Source organism: Cricetulus griseus, chromosome 3, assembly GCF_003668045.3.
Source record: "Cricetulus griseus strain 17A/GY chromosome 3, alternate assembly CriGri-PICRH-1.0, whole genome shotgun sequence".
Classification (NCBI taxonomy): Eukaryota; Metazoa; Chordata; class Mammalia; order Rodentia; family Cricetidae; genus Cricetulus; species Cricetulus griseus.
In genome coordinates this window covers 237,468,056-237,491,725 of record NC_048596.1, presented here as the reverse complement: position 1 = coordinate 237,491,725, position 23,670 = coordinate 237,468,056, and the positions used below count along the sequence as shown (strand labels likewise).

Genomic DNA, 23,670 nt, shown 5'->3' with positions numbered 1-23,670 from the left:
TTTTAGATTCCCTAAAAACTCCACTAGAGCTCTTTTTCTCTGTGGCACCTCCTAGCTCGTTGCCATATCAAGCTGAAACTGATTATCTCCTTTCCAGCCACCCACTCAGAAACTCCTTGAAGTGGGCAATGAACACAAGCTTCATACCTTCTGTCAGAAGTGCAAGACACATAAGTAGCTCCTGATGCTCTGGGTGAAGAGTGGAACGGTTATGAAGTTTGAGTGACTGGAGAAAATGTAAAACAATGTTTTCACATGAAACAAGATGTCTTGACCCACAAGAGAGTGTGCCTACTCTTGAGTGGGGGGATTCTTGTTACAGACCAAGGAGAATGCAAGAGAGGAAGCACAAGTGTGTTCAGGATGCATTGTGAATGCCAGTCTGAGTGTTTTCAACTTGGTTGAGGAGTGGGGACTATTCCTGGGCTGATAGATACTACTGTATCTCAATCAAGTAAGTTAGCAGAATCTGAAAACTTCTCAATCTCTCTAAAGACAATGGTGTCAGAAAGCCACTGAAGAAAGAAGGTAAGAAGTCCAGTAGCAAAGCACCCAATTTGATGTTGGCTGATGTGTTTCTCTGTTCTCCTTTTCCCTTCTGCACACATAGGTGAAGTCTCGTCCGAAAACTTTCTGGATTATAAGAACCGTGGAGTCAACGGTTCTCACAGAGGCCAGATCATCTGGAAGATTGACGCCAGCTCATACTTTGTGGAGTGTGAGTACTGGCCCCATTCCTGTGGTCCAGCAGATATGGTTGGAGCAGAATTCAGCTGTATTCTTTCTATTCTGTTGCAGTGCTTCCACTCCAAAGGGTGCCTCCACTTAGGTGCCATGTAAAAGCAGAGGCAGGATTAATGAAAACCTTACATTGGTTTTCAGCAGATATCTCTATGACAGTTGCAAAATAACCATGCAAATTCACCCCCTCCTCTAATACCAGTGAAAGTCTTGGTTCATGCTCACAAGCCTCTTGATTCGGAACCCTTTAGGCACATGTCCTTTAGGCTTTCAGACCTTGGCTCAATTAAGTGATCTCTGACTCCATCGTGGCTGTGACCACACCTTCTCAACATGTGTTCTGCCTTTTGGTTTTGCCTTCGCTTGACCTACACTCCTCAAGGCTCACTATCAACAGCACTAGCATGCTGGTGATTCTTCACATTTTCCCCTAGTATCTGGCTCTTGCTATAACTATACAGGATTCAGATTATGACTAATATCAGGCAGTTTCTTTATTATCTATTGATGATTATGAATATTTAAAGTTGGTACTGTGTATCTTACTGATATATTTTCTAAACTTTTCTTCTCTCTTTAGAATTAAATCGTTTTCAGAGTTATGATAGGGTTGTTTCTATGTAGGTCCCCATATAGTTGTATTTCCTCTGTGGGTATCACATTTGGTAACTGAAAAAAAAAATGTGTAAACTATCTTTGGTCCACACATCCTTCTCTTCTGCATGGGGAATGCATTTGTCCTTGTGCTCTGCAGAAGCAAATTGTCCAGAGGACTTACCAATAGGAGGCAGTATCAAAGATACAGGGGAAGGGGGGGCATCTGACAGCCCTGCTAACAATGACAGCTTCTAAATCCCATGAGTAAAAGTGAGACAGCTGCTTTGCCTAATGAGAGCTACTCCTAGCCTGCTCACCTAAAGTGCCCATTGTCATGACCATGGACTTAACCCATCATCAAGTTAAGGGAAGTAGAGCATGAAAATAAATTCCTTTTTGTATTTGTGACTCTTAGAGGACATTCTTTCATTTATTAAAGCAAATCCGACAAAAAATGGAAAAGACTGTAATTCTAGCTGCTTAGTCCTCAGCCCTAATTTTCTATCCTCCCCAGCAGTTTTGCCTTTGTTCTGTCCATTTAATTCACTGATAAATAGCACCACTTGTCAAAGTTTTTATGGTTTGAAAGGAAATGGTCCCCAAAGTGATGGCACTATTAGGAGGTATGACCTTGTTGGAGAAAGTGTGTCACTGGTGGGAGGACACCTTGAGGTCTCTTTTGCTCTAGGTTTCTAGTTCTTCCCAGAAATGACCCCCCATTCCAGTTGTCTCTCCCAATACTCTCTCCCGCCATCCTCCCCTAACCTGAGACCTCTTGTTCCTATCACTCCCCAATCCAGACTCTTTCCTTAATTAAAGCCCCCCGATTTTTGACATGTGCACCTTTAGATCAGTAGTACCATACTATTTCCTTCTCTGTTGTTTCTCCCCAACCTGAGATGGCCCCATTTTACTTCCCTGGTTTCTGTAGTTACTCCAGGTTTTTACTCACATTTGAATATTTGGAGCTAGGGAGAGAGAACATGTAATATTTGTCTTGGTCCATTTTCTTGCATATTTCATCTTTCTTTTCAATTGAATAGTATTCCATGGTGTATATGCACCACATCTTTCATTATACAGTCATCAGTGGACAGACATTTAGGTTGTTTCCATTTCCTAGCTATTGTGAATAGAGCAGCAAAGAACATGGCTGAACAAGTATCTATAGAGTCCTTTGGGTATGTGCTAAGAAGTGATACAGCTGTGTTACATAGTAGATTTAATTTTTGCTTTTTCAGGATTCTCCACACTTAATTTGCAGAGTGTCCAGACCTGTTTGCAATCTGACCAACAATGAATGAGGGTTTGCTTTTCCCCACATCTCTTCCAGCATTGGTTGTCAGTTGTTTTGTTGCTGTTTGTCATTCTAACTGGGACAAGATGAGCTGTCAAAGTTGTTTTGATTTGAATTTCCCTAATTCCTAGGGACAATGAACATTTTTGAGATATTTCTTATCCAGTTTTTTTTCTTCCTTTGAAAAACCTTCTGTCCAGGCACCAGGCCAATTTCTTGAATTGTTCATTTTTTTGTTTGTTACCTGATTTCCTTATATTTTTCCCAATACCTAGAAGCCCTGTGCATCTTTGTATACAGCCTGCTGTTTCCTTTGGTGTAGTTTTCACACTGCTTTGTTTCTGTGTATACAGCCTGTTGTTTCCTTTGATATTGTTTTCACACTGCATTGTCTCTTCATATGTTTGGTCCCTTTTAATTGAGAACTCTGCTTTATTCTAATGATGTTTTCTCCTTCTTGAGGTCATTCACAGACCTTTGTCTAGAAGCTTTAACAACCTCATCTAAATTTTAACACTCCGAAATCTAGAACTCGTCTCTGAATTTTATATTCTGGATCTTCACCACCTGTTTTATGTTCTGTTGCCTTATTATTTCAGTGTATGCAGGAGAGAGTTTCCAGACTTAGTGTGGGAAACCATGGGCTATTTTCCTGAATTTACATTTGGGATAAACAAACAGTAATCTTTTTAATATATCTCATGTGACCCTTACACTAAAAATACATTCTTCATTTATCTGAAACTTAATTAACTGTGTGTTCTATATTTTATTTAACACATTTTTTGGCATATTTATTTGTTTTTACCCCCTAGTTTTTGTGGATGTTCTCATATTTGCCTGTTATCCATGACTGAAATGAGAAATTCATTTTGCTAGGCTTTGTTTTATATATACACACATGTGTGTGACAACAAACAGTTAAAAAAAAAGAGGTTGTGAATATGAATAAGCTTGTCTCCCCTGATCAAACTTTAAAATGTAATGGATAAAAACAACCATAATGTAAGCATATCTATTTTGCCACTACTGTTAACCTATGCACTTAGTTTGTCAATCTCTTTCTCTGGAAGAGCGGGAATACAACCTTCATTAACCCTTTAGACACTAACAAGTAAGACAATCCTGAAGTGCTGAGTCAGCACTATTGATCATAAAGAAGGCCATCCATGTGCTGACCATGTCACACATACTGTGTTTATAAATAATTCTACATCAAATAAACAACAAAGCTAACGTAATGGAACTGCTTTGTATTTAGAAGATACTTTACATTTAGAAAATACGATAGAGTTATCATCATTATTTTTAGAAAAACAAAGGCAGAAGTAATGTAGGTCTCTGACAAAGTATCTGAAGACGTACCTGATACTCCACTAATATTCTCTCTTATAGGCCTTGCTATTTTTCTAAGAGAGGGCAATAATGATCAACTCTAAGAATTTCTTTGCCCTTGGACAACTACAGAAGTCTTACAATTAAGCTACAGGAAGAATGTGTTCTCTATGAAGAATTAGGACCTACCAGGACATTGAATCTCTTCCTGAATTCATAATTAGTTGGTAGTGTCACAGGAAGTTAGGCACTGCTTAATAACTAGAATATCTCTAAGAAATGTGATTCTGGGAGACTCCATCAAGTGAATTATGTTGATTAAACTTACAAAAGTAAGATGGCTACAACATTATTAGGGGGTGTCATGTGGGACCATTGTTATATATGCATTCCACCACTGGTCTCCTTATCATTATATATGCAAAACTCTATCTTTTTAAAGGTATGATGTTGCATTACAGAGGAAATATGAAAATAAATAGTACCAATACTCACAAAGCTGAGTAATAAATTAAACAGGCAAGTTAAGTGTAACAAGAGTAAATATGAAATATAATGTAATTTTTTAAATGAAATAATTTGTAAAAGCTATAAAGCAAATAATTAATATATTATATTCTTATTTTTAGGGATTTATTAGTAGCTTTCCTGCATATCCTATTCCTAAGCTACAATACATATTTAGGCTAAGTAAAAGGAAGATCCACCAGTAATCAAGCTTCTAAATTTTGAAACATATTATTAAAATACATGTCTAATGGGGGAAAATACACAAACTTGGCCATTGATATTTTCAAAGGGAGAATATCATGCTTTGAAGGTCTCTATGAGTTCTTGGTTCAAAGTAAGCACTAATCTGACTACAGAATTTAACAAAAGTTTGTAATCAGGTTCCCCAACCATTTGCTCAAAGGCATTGAAATAATTTTCTTTCTTGAATGAAAGGTACTGGTACTGCTACACATTCCTGTTACTCCCTTCTATATAAAACTTAGTTTAAGTTTTTCCCAGCATGCTGATCTCCCTGGAATCCACAGACAGTGTAACTGGTACTGAAGGGCACTGACAGGGGAATAGAGAGCTACATAGCTCTTTCTGCTTTATCCAGAGCCCTGCATGATGTAATTGCCAGTCTATGCAACACCTTCCTTTTGAACTTGACTGTGTAGACCTATCATGGAGCAATTTGCAAATATCTTGGATAATATTATGGAACTAGGCTATTAAATGGTCCACTGAAAGCTTGAAATGGATGTATAAGTGCCTGAAGGGAAAGAATAACTCAGGAAGGGAAAGCTTATGAGCAACCAGGTCTTACTCCGGTCATGAGAAGTCTTAACAATGTCAACTTAATGGGTTTTTAGAAACTCAAAGAGCTAATTAAAAATTGCTGAAAAAGTGTTTAATCTCACTAATAATCAAGTAGATAAAATGATACTGATAATGCATTTCTATTTTTGGTTTATTTTTAATTAATAATGTTCAACTAACAGCATTCATTGAGGTTCTATGAGGTGGTGAGAATCTGATATTATGTGTTTGTTGAAGTGTAAAGTGCTGTTTGGAGAGTAGCATGGCCACAGAAAGAAAGAATCCTAGAACCACTCATATTTTCTAGCCAATAGAAGGTCAAGGCAATGACCATTTCTTCTATACCAGTGTCAGTTAGGTTTCAGTTTGATTTTAAGCCAGGAAAACATCAAAATGGCAATAGCAAGCAACACATATTATCTCCAAAATAAACTTTAAAATGTATGGCCAGCTAAGACATTGTCATCTAATATAACCCCAAGATTCTATTAGTAAGTATAAAAAAGGAGAATATGTGTTGTACAGGAAACTATCAATTGTTATTGCATTATACATTTGAACTTGAACAACAGTCTGCTAAATGTTTTTCACTTCCAAAAATAATGTCAACAATAAGGGAATGTCTAAAAACTATAAGTCTATGCAGCTTTACAAGTTGAAAACTCCTAAAACAAAATTAATAGGTTGTAATAGACTAAGACACAACCCCCTAAAATTTTCAATTAACAATAAAAAAATCATGTGAAACAGTGAGTTTCAAATGTCAGTCACTGTCAACTAAACTAAGGGCCTGTTGCTTCAAGATGTGGTTTCCACTGTGGAATCAACTGTCAGAAAGCAATGAATCACAGCATGATTTGGCCTCCATATCACTGCCATCACTGACATATCCTGAACATATAATTGGACTCTAAGTATTTTCCTTTGCTCAACCAACACCTTACAGGATAATGTTACTGTGAGTTCCATTTACACACGATGGAACTTCCTTAGATAAGAGGAAGTTATGTGACTTGTCCATTGTCTCACACACTGTAAATTCAAACACAGCCAGTGGGGTTTACTAAAAGCATATCTTTTCTACTTACCATCTATAAATATATCTGCATCTATATCTACACAAAAAAGTTATCACTAGTAAATACAGGAGTTCATAAAATGTGATTTCCCTCTATGTATTTTAATAACCTCTCTGTATTTCTTAAAATTATCAAGATATTAACTGCATTGAATTATATGACAGGAAATGACAAAGAAATGAAACTACCTAAAATCTGAGAACTACAGATTTAAAATTAATAATGTCCAGTGAAGTAGAATTGATGCCAAGATGATTGAGTAATGGATTTATTTGAATTGGATACATATTAAATGTTAAATGTTAAAGCCCACACAATTTTTTATGACATAGTTTTAGAAAAACAGACTGGCCAGGAGTCTATATGTAAACCATTGTTGTCAAGTGTTGTACGCTGGCTCATGAGAAGAACTGGTTTGCATTGCTGGAGAGATCCCTTTGAGCTATGGCTGTGTCTTCCTAGAATATACTCAATGATTCAGCTCCATTTATTTTTGTCTTCCAGCTGAAACTAAGATCTGCTTCAAATACTACCATGGAGTGAGCGGAGCCCTGCGAGCTACAACCCCCAGTGTCACTGTCAAAAACTCAGCAGCTCCTGTAAGTCTTTATTTTTCCTCCTGCTCAGACCCAACTCACATGGTTCTTTGCTTTTCTGTTTTCTTCATGTGTGTATGCACACATTTATCCATGTGCACATATCTGTGCTTACAACTCACATATAGGAAGATTTATTGATAGATGAATTAAGAATGCACACACACACACACACACACACACACACACACACACACACACACACACACACTCATGTGCGTAGGCTCACATCTCAGACTAGTGACAAGGAATGACACCAAAAACTGTTGTTTTCACAGTATAGGCCACTCGAATGTTAGAAAAATGCCAAGTGTCTGGATCTCCCTTAGCAAAATGTTTGCATTTATTAGCAGTGTGTGAGGGTTGCTTTAAGAAACAAGTTTATAATTCACTTGTTTTAAATTCTTATATTTTTGATGTTTTAATTTCTTTTTAGACTTACAAATGAATTAATTTGAATGTATTACCTCAAATTCATCTCAGTCATATGAAATAATAGGTATAGAGAAGATAAAATCTCACCTCCTTTCTTTGACTAAATGTGAAGTCTAAAAAGTAAATCCAAATGAGGTACCTCAAGCCACACTGTTAGTGAATCCCAAGTCCATGATTAGGCTTTGTTTGTTTTGCTTTTTGTGTAGTTTGTTTTTGTCATTGTTGATTATATTCTTTTGAGACAGGGTCTCACTGTGTAGCCCAGACTGTCCTGGAACCAACCTCTCAATGATAGCCTCGGATTTACAGAGCTCATTCTTCCTATGTCTCCCATGTGCTGAGATCATAGAAGTATGCCACCAAGTCCAGCTGTACATCCAGAATTTAAATCACACATTTTGCCGGGTGTTGGTGGCGCACGCCTTTAATCCCAGCACTCGGGAGGTAGAGGCAGGCGGATCTCTGTGAGTTCGAGGCCAGCGTGGTCTCCAGAACGAGTGCCAGGATAGGCTCCAAAACTACACAGAGAAACCCTGTCTCGAAAAACCAAAAAGAAAAATAAATAAAAATAAATCACACATTTGTTCCCTACTGTGTTGGTATATTATCTTTTCCTGATTTTCAGGCTGGTTTTTATCTTTGTAGTGTTTCTCTTTTTTTTTCTCATTAGTTCGTCTAGAGCTTCATACAACCTATTTTCATCATCTTCCCCAGTTCATTTATGTTTCCTACACACCCAACTGTACAACTTTGTCTTTTTTTTCTTTTAAGATGAATTATTTGTTGTTTTTTGAGAGGTTTGTTGCTGTTTTCTTTCTTCCTTCCCTTTTTTGTGTTGGGGAATTTTGAGACAGGGTCCATCTATACAGCTCTGGCTGTCTATGTAGATCACTCATAGGAATTAAAAGCATGTGCCACCACACCCAGTTTAGGGCCAGTTTTTGCTGTCTAAATATGTTTGAATGTTTGGTTTTCCACTCTAGAGTGGTCCACTTACCGGGGGTTAGAGGAAACTGACTCTCCCTATCCCAGTAGCTAACATGTGCCGAGAGCTCCACAGCTTGGGATGAAATGGTGTGCCCAGTTCCTCACTCCATCCTGAGATCTGATCTGGCTTGGACTTGCATAGACATTATATATTCTGTCATAACCACAGTGAGTTCATATGTGCAGCTGCCCTGATGTATCAAGAAGACACTGTTTCATTGTATTTATCCACTGCCTCAGGCTCTTGTACTCATTTTTCCCTCTTCCACAACTATCCCTGAGCTTTACGGAGTGGGCCACGGGATGCACATTCTCTTTAGGACAGAGCATCATGTCATCTTTTATTCTCCATACCTTAACCAGTGTGGCTCACTGTGTTAATCGCCATCTACAGCAAATAGAAGCTTCTTAGATGAAGGATGAACAATACATTGACTATGGATGCAAATAATGAATCAGTTTAATACTATGACCATTTAGCAGAGTATTAGCAGTAGCATCTCCCCTACGGCCTATGACTTGTCTGGCCATAGGTCATTAGCCTGATAATGATGCCAGGTATAGGTTGAATCCTGCAGAGTGAGTCTTAAATCAAATCAGAAAGTGGTTAGTTAGTCCCAACTGTTAATGCCACTATTATACCAGTGGGCAAATCATCTCAGGTAAGTCAGTATCATAGTTTTCAGGATTCATAGCTAGGTAAGACTGATTTTTCTTCTCTAATAGCTTGCATAGCATCTTCCAGTGCTGTGAAATCTAGATAGTTGGTAAGGTTGAATCTCAGACCAACAGAAAAGGAAATACCTTGAAAGGACACTCTCCAACCAGTTGAACCATTTGCATGCTGTACAGTGTGTTACAGGTGTCCATCTTTCATGAAATTTCAGTCATAATGGGGTGGACTTTTGGTGCTGCAGCTGTCAAGGCATCATTTCTTCTGATAGTACCTGTCACCCATACTTCTGCAGCCTCCTCCCCCCCCCAAATACCCTCATTTATTCACCAACTTGGGATTTGGTGGTAATTGTACTTTGATCTATCATCAATTCCATCTCCCAATGAATAATGCAACAAAATTATGCAGTAGTCCAAGCCTGAGCCCACACGATGCTGAGAACAGAGAATAACCCTGGGTTTTCACTGCTATATTAAAACTGAGCATGTGGAAGTCTGGCAGAAGTGCTGGGAAGGAACTTTCCTGCAAACTGTATTTTAATGTGTAATTAGTTTTTAGGGTCACTATGCTGTCTTTGTCCTTATTTCTTGATAGTATGATCAGTTTCCAAGGATATTTCTCCTGCATTTCTCCATTTGATTTCTAGCACGTTAAGCAGACAAGAAAAATATTTAAGCAAATGTTCTTCCTTCTCAATTAACTACAGCTTAGTAGTTTCTTTGAGCATATGTTGTTGTAATAGAAACCAAACCTAGCTTTAGTTTTGCAACACAAGTCAGCTATTGGCACAGTCCAGTGAAGTTCTGAATTAAAATAAGCTTTGGGAATCTGATCTGGGAATTTAAGCATACTGCTTCAATGAGGAAACGTAATTAAGTTTTCTTGAAACTATTTGTCAATTAATTTTGAATATCTACTTTCCCATTAACTATTGCTGGTAGTACATTAATTTTGGGGAGAAGGGTTACTATCTATAGATATTATACCATGTCTAAAATACCATTGAGTTAAGTTATGAGACTACAATCAACCTGTAGTTCTTTAGGAAGGAAAACAATATATCCAACACTCCCTTGGTATAACCAATACTTTAATTTTAATAGTAACAAATGCTAAACATTTATTAGTTTTTTCAGCTCCCTTATCTGTAACATTGGCAGATATTGTGGACCTTGTTATAAAATTAGGTTGCAATTTATTCTTTTTATGCATTTTATTTAATTTAGAAACAATCCTATTTTACATATCAATCCCAGTTCCCTCTCCCTCCCATCGTCCTATACCCCTCACCGACCCCCCATCCCATCCCCACAATTTATTCTTGATGTTCGGAGGCTCTCATCTATTTGGTAGTCTTCAGCATAGATGAGAACCTGTTATGATAGGAGGTTATAGACATTAGTGTAAATGTAAATTAAGTGTAAGCCTTATAATTGAGAACTCATAGTTACTGTACCATCCAGTATAATACTACCTGAACCTCACTGGGCTGGAGCAAGAAGCTTCTCACACTAGCATGTTAGGAAAGGTGTAACAAAGTAGTGCTGCATCTCTGTTGGCTTCAAAAGGAGGTGACATGTGAGCAAAAACAAGCAGTATGACTGAAACTGGCAAGCATGGGAAGGAGTCAATGCAAGGCTGGGGAGATGGACAAAATGGACATAAACACAGGACATGAAGTAACACAAGAACAGTGGGGAGAAACATCTAAGTTTTGCTAAGTCTGAAGAACACATGGCTGGTTTTTCCATATTCCCTCCTGCACTTTGTTTTACAATATGCTTGTTATTTTATTGGTAGCACCTATTATATGCTTTATGGTTTCTTCTATTTTCTCTCAAAAATGATTTTTGAAGGCAAGTTTCTCTTTTCAGCATCCTTGCCTTATCTCATTTCCCAGTAAATTCCCATATCTCTTAAAAATCTCATGTTATGACTTACTAGCTCTGATTATACATTAAAGGACAGAAATCTATCTAGGTATACAATTTCTCAAATACAATATATGGTAGTCTGTCTACAGCTCACTCCATTGTCCACTGAAGACTTCCTGAGTGCATTATCAAGGCTATGCCCTGATAGAAGATTTTCATACTGTATTCCCCATTCTGTGGAGGCATCTGCAGGGTCTACTGGACTAGAGTAGAAGATCTTCCTCTACACTGCTTTCTGATTTCATCTAGGAGTGAAGATTCAGTCTCTAGCTGCTCTTGGCATGCAGCTTATCAACAGGACCCTTTAAAACCCCTAACACAATTTCCCATACCTGCCTTACAAGACACTACCCGCTACATACCTTCCCATGCCAAGTCCTGGGGGCCGCAGCATCTGAATATAGAAAATGGGCAACTACTTCAGGAATAACTCTAGCTGCCTCAAGAGACATATCAATGCAGCTAAGGAGGGGCAGGAGAGGGAACTGGGATTGACATGTAAAACAATCTTGTTTCTAATTTAAATGAAAAAATGGAGAAAAAAAGAATAAAATGAATTCAAACATACATAGACAAAAAAAAAAAAGTACCTGCAGCAACAGTGCATAACTCCCTACTTAAGTAGAATATATAAAATGCACTTCCTTGTCTTGATGGCACAGGTCATCATTTAGTGTTCATTTTTGTTTATACTTCTAATAAAATGCTAAGAATATAAAAAAGAAAAGGAAAGGAAAGGAGAGGAAAGGAAAGGAAAGGAAAGGAAAGGAAAGGAAAGGAAAGGAAAGGAAAGGAAAGGAAAGGAAAGGAAAGGAAAGGAAAGGAAAGGAAAGGAAAGGAAAGGCACCAGAGTGAGAGGCAGGAAGACAACATTATACTGTTACCTTATTTGGGGCCATAAAATCTGAGGCAGAGTGTCCCCCAGATTCACAATTTCATTGGTGCCAGAATGTGTTTCTTACATTTTTATATTGTCTTTAACAGTAGACTTTTGTGGCAATGCTATCAAAATTGTCTTAAGCTGGATTAGTCTTACCATTACTTCGGATATCATTGGTTTTTCCAGCTCATGGACCAAAGAAGACTTAGACTTTGGAATGGCAGATACCCCAAAATGCCATTGCAGTTTATCCCCCACTAGCTTTGCTTGTAAAGAATTGCTTCTATCAACAGGGAGACTTGGGAAATGTTCAAAATTATTCCCACGAATCACTTTGATCAGATTTAGCCAGGTTTTATGCTCTTGTCATACAGCGCTACAGCCATGTTCTTTTTTTTTTTTCTCCATTTTTTATTAGAATTAGAAACAAGAGTGTTTTACATGTCAATCTCAGTTCCCTCTCCCTCTCCTCCTCCCCTGTCCCTCAATGACCCTCCTATCCCAACCCCTTTCTGCTCCCCAAGGCTGTTGAGGCCTTCCATTGGGGATCTTCAAAGTTTGTCATATCATTTGGGATAGGGTTTAGGCCCACCCCCGTGTGTCTAGGCTCAGGGAGTATCTCTCTATGTGAAATGGTCTCCCAAAGTCCATTCCTATGCTAGGGATAAGTACTGATCTACTACAAAGGCCCCATAGATTTCTGAGGTCTCCTCTCTGACACCTACGTTCATGGGGTCTGGATCAGTTCCATGCTGGTTTCCCAGCTATCAGTCTGGGGTTCAAGAGCTCTCCCTTGTTCAGGTCAGCTGCTTCTGTGGGTTTCACCAGCCTGGTCTGTACCCCTATGCTCATCACTCCTCCTTCTCTGCAACTGGATTCCAGTTCAGTTCAGTGTTTAGCTATGGGTGTCTGCTTTTACTTCCACCAACTGCTGGGTGAAGGCTATAAAATGGCATATAAGATATTCATCAATCTCATTATCAGGGGAGGGAATTTAAGGTAGCCACTCCTCTGTTGCTTAGATTGTTAGTTGGTGTCATCTTTGTAGATCTCTAGTCATTTCCCTAGTGCCTGATTTCTCTTTAAACCTATAATAGCTCCCTTTATTATGGTATCTCTTTTCTTGCTCTCCTCTATTCTTCCCCTGACTAAATCTTCCTGCTCTCTCATGTCCTCCTCTCCCCTCCTCTTCTCCCCTTCTCATTCTCCTAGTTCCTTCTCCCTTCCCCCATGCTCCCAATTTGCTGAGAAGATCTTGTCCCTTTCCCCTTCTCGGGGCCGGGGCGGGGGGGGGGGGGAGATATGTATGCCTCTCTTAGACTCCTTCTTGTTTCCTAGCTTCTCTGGCAATGTGTATTGTAGCTTTATTCTATGTCTAAAATCTACATATGAGTGAGTACATACCATGTTTGTCTTTTTGTGACTGGGTTACCTCGCTCAGAATGGTTTCTTCTACTTCCATCCATTTTCCTGCAAATTTAGTACTCTATTGTGTAAATGTACCACATTTTCTCTATCCATTCTTCAGTTGAGGGGCATCTAGGTTGTTTCCAGGTTCTGGCTATTACAAATAATGCTGCAATGAACATCATTGAACAGATGTCCTTGTTGTATGAATGTGCTTCTTTTGGGTATATGCCTAAGAGTGGAATTGCTGGATCTTGTGGTAGACTGATTCCCATTTTCCTGAGGAATTGCCATACTGATTTCCAAAGTGTTCAGCCATGTTCTTAAACATGCCCTCATGTTCAATCTCAATATAGAAACCTAGATTCCTTATGTTTGGGGAAATTGATATAAAGTTTAAGTGTATTTTTGACTTGGATTTTAATATTAACAACATGTTTTTATTACTGTGTCAAAATGCCTGAAACAGAACTTAAACAGTTTTGTTTGATTTACAATTCTGGAGGCTTTATTCCTCAGCTGTTAGTCTCATGGCTTGGGGTTCTACGTGAGGCAGAACGTCATGAAAGGCAAGGACATTGTACAGAACATTGTTCTTATCATAATGGCTGGGCAGTAAAAGAAAGAGAAGGTGTTGGTGATGGAAAAAGCTTGTAAATCCAAGATACCTTTATTCAGATAAATACCAGCCAAACGCAATCCAGAGCGTGCCTGGAGCAGCTGAGCAGCAAGGCCAGGGAGAAGGGGAAGGAGAAGGGGCTTCCATGTGCTCTGTGGTCCCATAAGAGCCCATGCGTGGCCAGGCACACCTGTATCCAGCCTCTGACAGGCATGGTTTACTGTCCCCTACAATTCCCCTTTTAGTCTAAAAGAGGATTAAAACTTAACAGTGTAAAGTATCCAAAATTAACAATCATAAAGGTGAAATACAAGAAATCTGCTATTGCAGATCAAAAACCTCAACATAAACCCAGCCACACTGAATCTATTAGAAGATAAAGTGGGCAATACCCTTGAATTAATTGGTACAGGAGACTGCTTCCCGAACATAACACCAGTAGCACAGACACTGAGATCTACAATTAATAAATGGGACCTCCTGAAACTGAGAAGCTTCTGTAAGGCAAAGGACACAGTTAGCAAGACAAAAACGACAGCCCACATCTGGGCTGGGAAAAGATATTCTCTATCCCCACATCTGACAGAGGGCTGATTTCCAAATATACAAAGGACTCAAGAAACTAGTCTCCAAAACACCAAACAATCCAATTAAAAAGTGGAGTTCAGAACTAAATAGACAATTCTCAATAGAGGAATCTAAAATGGTTTGAAAGACACATAAGAAAGTGTTCAACATCCTTAGCCATCAGGGAAATGCAAATCAAAACAACTCTGAGATACCATCTTACTCCTGTCAGAATGGCCAAAATCAAAAACACCAATGACAGTTTATGCTGGAGAGGATGTGGAGAAAGGGGAACACTCCTTCGAACTGGGATTGTTATGTAATTCAATCTTGTTTGTAATTCCAAAATCCTGATATAAAAAAAAAAGAAATCTACTATTGCACATCCTAACCATGTCTATTCCAGCTAAACCCTAAAGTCATCTGAAAGAGGTGTCCAACCTGAACACCTCCTTCCAATCCCAACCCTAAACAATAGGAAAGTTATTCCTAACTAGGCTTACACTACCCTAATAGACAATAATGGGGGATAGGGGCATAGCATCTTCCAAGTTACTTCCTGCTGAAATGGGACAATGGTAGCCTTGTGGGGTCCTGTGGGAAGAAAATGTTAGTATAGTGAAAGTCTCTAACGGATTGTATCCAGTCCATGTTAGATGGGATTTGTTTGATTGAAGATCTAGGATGAAATTCTCAACTTGATTGAAGTCAGTTCTCAAAGCTCTAGTAGGAGTATCAGTTGAAATGGAGTAAGTTGGATCCAGTGCAGTCCAGGAGGCATTGCCCAGTTCCTTTTCCGGAGCATCCAGGGATTGCTGTCAGGTGGGTCTTCATTGGCTGTGTGGGACTCAAACATAAGTATTAGCAGAGAAATGTTTGCTTGAATATGTATGTATGCTGGAAAAGGCAGTCGTGGAAAAATAATGATTGTGAAACGGTGTACACCTTGAAGGAAAGAGCCAAGAAAGACAAAGACAGTCCCCAAATTCCTCTCTCATTCTGTATTACATCAATTGGCTTCTTGATATCATTCAGAAACTCTAAAGTTTAGTTAAACAACGTGCTTGGATTTTAGGGGAAGAAAGCCAAATCCAACTCTAAATCCAGCATTGATTTACTTGAATAGGGACTAGGAAATAAGGAGAAATAGAGTTACTTGAGAGACAGCTGTAAAGTGTACCGTATGGCACATTCCTTTTGTTTGATGGTTATAGCTACCTTCTTTTCTTAAGCACCTACCCATGTAGGGTTCATGGACTTCTGGAGATGGACAGTAAGCCACGCCTGTTAGAGGATGGTTACAGGTGTGCCTTACTGTCCCCTACATGTTGGCATCCCAATAGCTGATTCAAGGGCTATCCTGAAACCTAACATCATTCTACTAGGTCCACTGCCTACATCTTTCACAGCTTCCCAATGTCCACATGCACTGAGGATAAAGCCTTTACTGCAGAGCCATCATGGGACACTCAAGAAAGATCTGAACTGTAGCACCCACCATAGGAGTCTTTGGAAAATCAAAAAGAAAAAATTGTTCTATCTATGCTCAGAGGATGTTGAGTAGATACTTTACTTAAACTGAACATGTATGTGTATGCATGCATGTGATTGCATAGCTATGCAAGAAAGCCAGAGGGCAACATCAGGGGTTGTTCCTCAGGAGCCATTCACTATATCTTTAGAGACACTGTCTTACTGGGACCCAATGGTTGCAGGCTGGGCTCCAAAACCAGGAAATGTCAGAGATCTGACTCTGTCCCCAGAGCTAGAAATACAGCTGCCTGCCACTGTGTCTGGACTTGCATGTGGGTGCTAGCATGCTACTCTCCTCAAAGGCCAAATCCTATTTGCTTATTTATTTTTAATTTTTATAGAAGAATAACTTGCAATTAAATAAAAATATCATACATCAAAACTAAACAGGCCCCAAGTCCATTAATTTTGGCAACATATGTATAGTTCGACTTGCTCTTACGTATAGAAGCTGTGAAGCTTCACATTAAATTTTGCACTTTCAATATCAAATATATTTTATGCACTTATCCACAATGAAAAAAATCCATGACAGAATTAGACATATAAAACAATTAGCTTTATCTTCTTTCATAACTCATGTTCATTACCTGAATGTTCATTAGTCCTTCCTTATCCCCTATACTTAGCTTTTCTTATTCTCTTCATGTTATACTGTACCCACATTTACATATATGTTTATGTTATTGGTTAAACTGCATCTGAGAGAGAACATGTTATTTATTTCTCCACAAGAGTGTATAACCCTGCTAAGTCTATCCATTTTCCTGAAGTTTTTTAACTATATTTTTCTTTAGAGTTGTTTCATCTAATTCCAATAAATACATTTATTTATTTAAGTATGATTAATCTACAACAATAATACATTTTAATATTATTACATACAGTAAAATAAAAAAGCAAGTTTCTTGGTGTTTTTAAGTTCCAGGCATGTTAAGTTCCAGGCATGTTGTTCTTTGAGATTCAGTGGTAATAAATCAATTACTAGGAAATTTCAAAATTGTTCTAATTTCAATGTATTTTTAATAATCTTTATGTTTTATTGTTTAAATTGTTACAATTCATGTTTAAAGAATCAAGTACATTGAGTTTACTAGTGGTTACAAAAACTACAGGAATATTTAAACAATTTAAAATTCAGATCTCCCTGTAAGTTTTGTCATGGAATCCCATTTGGAAATTGCCAACCAAGTCCTTTCTAATGGTTAGAGTTTACTTTATTTTGTTTATTTTTATCCATTGAAGTAATATTTTTCTTTTCACTAAATACATCTGTTAATCTCTGCTGTTTTAACATCAACTTTTTTATGTCAGGGGCAAAATTGTAAGCAGTTAAAGATATCTACAGACTTTGAACAAAGTCTAAAAGATCTGGGTTCTACTACCAGCTTCATCTATATGACTTTGAGTAAATTACTTAAAAGTTTTAATCCTGTGTTTTCAACTGTGAAATGGAAAAACTATAATATCTTTTCACCAGATTGTAGTGAAATTAAAAAAACAAATCTGTGGAAAGCTTTAGTATGGTGCCTTGGACTTACTTTCTAAAAAAACAAAGCATTCAAGAATTGTTTTTCTAATTGTTTAACAATAACTTGTACTATGAATTCTCTTTGGTCTTAATAATAAGAACTCAGAGTCAGCTATGCAGGTGAAAGCTGAAAGTCAGAGAAGCAAAGCGGCTAGCCACTGGAGAATTCTTACCTCTACCAATGTTCAGAACAAAGGGGTGACCCTGTCCTCCGACTGCATCCTCAGACTGACTGCCTTACACTGTACTGCTCCTCAGACTACTTCCTCAGACTGCCTGCTTCAATATGAATGCTTCAGACTGCCCTGAGCTCCTGTCTCCTCCTGCCTTATATTCCTCCCTCCACACAGCCATATCCCGTCCTGTCTCCACCTCCTTAGTGCTGGGATTAAAGGCATGCCACTCAAATTGCTGGTATCACCTTTGTGTGAGCTCTGTTTCTCTTTTAGACTGGATCAATTCTGTGTAGACCAGTGTGGTCTTGAACTAACAGAGAGCCATCTGCCTTTATCTCCCAAGTGCTGGGATTAAAGGTGTGTACCACTACTGCCTGGCCTCTATTGCTAACTAATGTGGCTTGCTTTGTGCTCCAATCTTCAGGCAAGCCTTATTTGTTAGATTATAAACAAAATATCACCGCAATAATTATTATTGTCAATTTGGTAAGCATATTATCTCAGACAAACTCTGAACAAAAAGGCCTCAGCCAGAGCTAGACACAGTCAGATGCCTGTAAACCAGCCTTAGGGAATAGGATCAGTAGTATGAGGATAAATGTGTTAGTTGGACAACACAGCAAGAGACTTGTCTCAGATATCAAAAGAAAAAGAAAGGCATTTATCTAGGTTCTTATTCTCATTGTATAAAACACCCACAAGATTACATGGCTTGCTTCTGAGTCATGCTACTCCTTCCTTACAAAATCTTACTAAAAGTTACCAAAGACAGAGCATATAACACAGTTACTGTGTATATGGTTAAATTTCAAAGTCAGAATTACTGTAACAGTCAGAGGAACCCTTTCAAAACCATGCTGATTTTTTTTAGTTTATATATTCTCATCTTTGTAATTCAAAAAACTAAAACTCTACCAGTAATTAATAAAAATAAAACTCTATCAGTAATTGAGGATACACACTCAAGCGCGCGTGCATGCGCGCACGCGCGCGCGCACACACACACACACACACACACACACACACACACACACACACTACAGTATATATCCATATATTTATTTGCCTTTGAGGCAATTGTGGCTGTCTACCAGTTTTTTACTTAGTGTATCTCCTTCTATTCATCCATCTTTCATTATTCGGTCTCATAGTAAATTAAAGCTCCTTATATGCCTGGTTAGCAATGTTTGGACCTCCAAATAACTATAACTTTCATATTGTGTCACAGCATGACTTCCTCTCTTGTTAGATATACATTACTTAGTCTCTGGCCACACTATGGCCTCTCCCACCAGAGGGACAGACAGCTTATCAGAGGAGTCTCATTGTCCCTTAGGTCCTGGCTGACCATGGAGGTCAAAGACCAAACCATTGCATGTCCTCTTTGATCCTTATGTCTTTATTGGTATAGGCTTTCAAGTTTTGTTGACAACTGTAAGGACACCTTTGTATTTTAATTTGTATAAAATTTAAACAAAGCTCAGACAAAACAACCCAAACAGGTTTAAATAAATCTTGGTTTTACTATGGTCAGTTTCCTCAAGTAGTGAAAGTTCAAAGAAGTTAGCAAAAACTTAATTACCTTGATTAGACATGCAACAACATCTAAGTCAACTTTTGTTACCATTAATAGATTTTTATAACCTTAGGGATTCTAATGAACTTTAATTATTAAATATTTATTGTCCTTAAGTCCGATCATCTATAAGCCTTGTACAACTTTAGACCTTTCTGATTTGGCTTTAAGCCTTTGTGTTTTTGTTTGCAGTGTGTGTGTGTGTGTGTGTGTGTGTGTGTGTGTGTACTTATATACACACATATTCATCTTTTGGATACTACTTATTCTATCATAAAAAATATATCTTTATCTTAAATATTTCACATACCCCTCTTTGCTTTTTGTTTGTACATTTAGAGATTTTAATGGCTCCTGAGTAGGCTAGCCCATTCCAAATGAAAGCTATTCTATTACAGAGATGGCCAGAATTAGCTTAACACCATAATTTTCTGAATGTACTTTTTTGAGTTGTTTTCTTTTTTTAATCATACATTCTAAGGGCACAAGTGTACTCTGCTTACCACCCATTTTTTCCTATTAAAAGAGAGCATTCACATACAAGAAAGGGAAAGAGAAGGGATTATATTCATTCCATCCTTTTGTCAAGTCAGTCAGTATGTAGTATTGTCTTAGTTGGTGTTCTATTACTGTGAAGACATGCATGACCTCAGTAACTCTTATAAAAGGAAGCATTTAATTGGGGCTTGCTTACATTCAGAGGTTTAGTCCATTATTGTCATGTCAGAAAGCATGGCAGCACACAGGCAGACATGGTGCTGGAGAGGTAGCTGAGAGTTCTACATCTGGATTGGCAGGCAGCAGAAAGAGAAATACTGGGCCTACTTTGAGTTTTTGTAACCCCAAAGCCCATCCCCAGCGACATACTTCCACCAACCATTCTACACCTACTCCAACAAGGCCATACTTGCTAATAGTGCCACTCTTTCTAACCAAGCATTCAAATCTATGAGACTGTGAGGCTCAATCTGATTAAAACAACTGCAAGTATCCATAAACAGGCTAAGCAAACATTCCTCTAAAGACTGAGCCTGAGTTCAAATAAGCATAGTGTTTTATATCCCTTTTGTCCCCTTGGTTGCCCCCCAAGAGCAAAACAGAATGAAATATATTTTGATTGTCTATATTAAGCTTGTTTAATAGAGTTTTCTGAATTAGCCCATAAGCAGAATTCTTCCCCACAGTTCATAATTTCCCACAAGCCACTTATAGTACAGAAGGAAGGGAAAAGACACACTGAGATTGCACAAGGGGGCTAATCAGCTTGTTGCAGGTCATTCCTGTTACCAGCTCAGGAACTGTTAACATCTCAGCCTATTGCAGATTGTTCCTGTTAGCATCTCAGTGTCCCTCATTACAGTATAGTCTCTCTTTTGATGTCTGTTTTGCTTGTCTTCCATTTTCCCTTGTTTTTACAGATTTTTAAAGGTATTGGCTCTGAAGAGACTGCACAAAGTCAAGGGAGTAGGAGGCTGATCAGCTTCTCTCTCTCAGGTACGTGTTGCTCATCTAGAAGTCTTATGAAGAGCATTAGCTACTTTCTTTTGGTGTTATAAAATGTCATGACAACTTAAAAACAGATGTTTATTTTAGATTACAGTTCTAGAAGGATAGGAATCCATCAAGGCAGGGTGAAGGGGTGACAGAAAATAGCAGGCAATGTGAGAGAATCAGGAAGCAGAGAAATCTCATCACCCTCCACAAGCAGGAAACCAGAGGAACTGGAAATGGGACAAGGATTTAAACTCTCAAACCCACCACTAGCAATGTACTTTCTCTAGCAAGTCTGCACATCACCATGACCTCTCCAGACAGCACCACCAACTGGGAACCAAATATTCAAATGCCTGGGCCTATGGGGGATATTTCTCATTCAAACCACCGTGTATAGTGAAAACAAAACAAAACAAAAAAATGTCAAGCTTTCACTTGTCTCTAACCTACAAGCTTCAAGTTTCAATCTCTTTGTACCTTAATTTCCTCACCTGTGCAGATGAAGTAAAAATTTAAAAGTATCTGGGCAATTCCCCCTCGAATAAGCAAGAATAATGGAAATTCAGTCAGTAATAAATGTGGAAGTGTTTTGACATTGTGGGAAGGGAAGCTATTGCCTTAATAGCAGCATCAAGAGTCTACCAAGGGCAAGTGAAAGAAACCAGGAAGAGAGCATCAGCCATACAATTCTAACAGAACTATAATCAACCCATTTTAGTGTGGCAGATCAAAGCTGAGCTGGTCAAAACAGTACATTCAGGCGGGTGGGGAATCAGTGGAATCCAAATAAAGTCCATTTTAATTTAGGCAATTTAAAAAATTAATAGTTGAGTGTTGTGTGAAGCTTTCTCGGGAGATGTGAAGAAAGATCTAACAGCCCTGGTGGGGGAACTGATGACAGATCAAAGTAACCATTCTAATGAAGTCAACTTGACAAGTGAATAAGTTTATTGGGGTCACGTAAAAGAGCATGCACAGCTCAGAGATAGCAGCATCACTGAAGAGCCTACCATGTCAATTCAAGACGGCTGCATTTTTATAGCCCTCTACAGGATGCCCAGGCAGCTCAAGTTGGAGAGTCTTCTCCAGGAAGCTGCACTGGGCAGAGATTCTCTTCTCTGGCAACTGTTTTCTGCACCTATGACCTCTGGGTGGGGAGCTTGTGGATCATGTATGTTTCAGCCTTGCAGGACTTGCAAGGTTTTCGCTTCCTAAATCTTCCTCCTCCCTTCAGGAGGGAATGCTTCAATTTAGAGGACATTGATGAACATCAAAGAGTTAAGTTACTTTTTAGTTTTCATGACTCTATGGTAGTTCTGTAATATGTTAACAATGAGGAGAACTAGGTAAGGAATTATAGGAAATCTTTGCCTTCTTTACAGAACTCTTTTGTAAACCTGAAATTACTCTGTCATTAGAAGCATAAAAGGATACTGAGCCACTCTAGGTAAAATGATACACAAAGCTCAGAACTTCACACAATTCATGTTAACTAAGTCATCTTCAAGAGAACACAACGGCATAAAAACTCAAGTTCTACTGACTACAACTAGAAAACTGTGACCTTAGCTTATCAAATCAATGCTCCATGCCATCTATGTCATGGATCAGAGGTCTCATGAGCCTTTTGGGGAGGTGTATCATCACATGTTTTTCTAGGTTGAAGTGTGTCCAATAAAGCAAATGCATTTTTAAGTGTGCATCCAAAATATTATCATGTGTCTGTTTAGGTAGCAGGAAGAAGTGGGTAGAAGGGAAAATTTTATTTTATTTTTTACAATGATAAACACTTGCAGTTCTTGGGTTGCCATTTTCATGTTCCTATAGAAATACTTAAGAAATAACATTTTCTGTACCTATTTTCAAAAACAGTAGAAATAAGAAAAACCACACAAGAATTTGCCAGAAACCAAAAGTAATTTTCTCTAACCAAAGCTCCAGTGGCATTTTGAGGTCCAAGAAGTGTGTTGTTGGAGAGAGGATAATATCTCTGTCCCTTAGTCCTCATTTTGTCTCTATCATGCAGATATAGGCCCTTATACATACTAGGAAAAATTTCTCCATACCCCGGCATGACTCGAAACCAGTTAATAAGGTGTTCTAGGTTGAATTATCTCCTGTTGCCTATAGTATATAACTTAATTATTACGGGATGACAATTTCCAGCCATGAAATGTAACAGGGGCTATAATAAATTTGGCAGCTAAAGAAGGAAGCCTGAAAAGATCACAGATACATAATGTATTCAGCTTTAAGACATACCTATGTTCATTTAACTCACTATATCTACCTATGTTAAACAGAAATACTGTGCTAGGAAGAGAGCTCAGTGGGTAAAGATGCTTGATAGCAGGGCTAACTGTCTGAGTTCAAACCCCAGGACCTACATAATGGAAGGAAAGAACCAACCCCCACAAGTTTCACTCCAACAGCCATACATGTTCCAGCTCATAACACACACACACACACACACACACACACACACACACAGAGAGAGAGAGAGAGAGAGAGAGAGAGAGAGAGAGAGAGAGAGAGAGAGGAAGGAAGGAAGGAAGGAAGGAAGGAAGAAAATACCAGTAGAAATATCAAAATATACTCCATGCCTTAAAAGTAAACAAGAGAAAGGTCACCCAATCCATAACTAAAAGTGATGGGTAGTTTTGACAACTTGGCATTAACTAGAGTCACCTTGGAAGAAGGATCCTCACTTGAAGAATTGCCTCCTTCAGATTGGCCTATGGCCATGCCTGTGGGGCAATATTTTATTTACTAATTGATATGTTGTAAGTGATGCTATCCCTGGGCAACTGGGTGGGAGCTGTCTACAGAAAGCAAGCTGAGCAAGCAATGGTTAACAGACTGGCAAGCAGCTTTCCTCCATGGTTCTTGCCCCTGCTAC

At 38.5% G+C, this 23,670-nt stretch overlaps 1 protein-coding gene across 1 annotated transcript in view; it reads left to right on the top strand.

The window, feature by feature from the left end:
• Window positions 1-23,670, top strand: part of Hecw1 (HECT, C2 and WW domain containing E3 ubiquitin protein ligase 1) — a 140,105-nt gene that overhangs the window by 4,966 nt on the left and 111,469 nt on the right. The window contains exons 2-4 of the mRNA XM_027409409.2: window positions 611-718; window positions 6,865-6,959; window positions 20,696-20,771. Coding sequence (XP_027265210.1) covers window positions 611-718; window positions 6,865-6,959; window positions 20,696-20,771 — 279 coding nt within the window. The remainder of the gene's footprint in view (window positions 1-610; window positions 719-6,864; window positions 6,960-20,695; window positions 20,772-23,670) is intronic.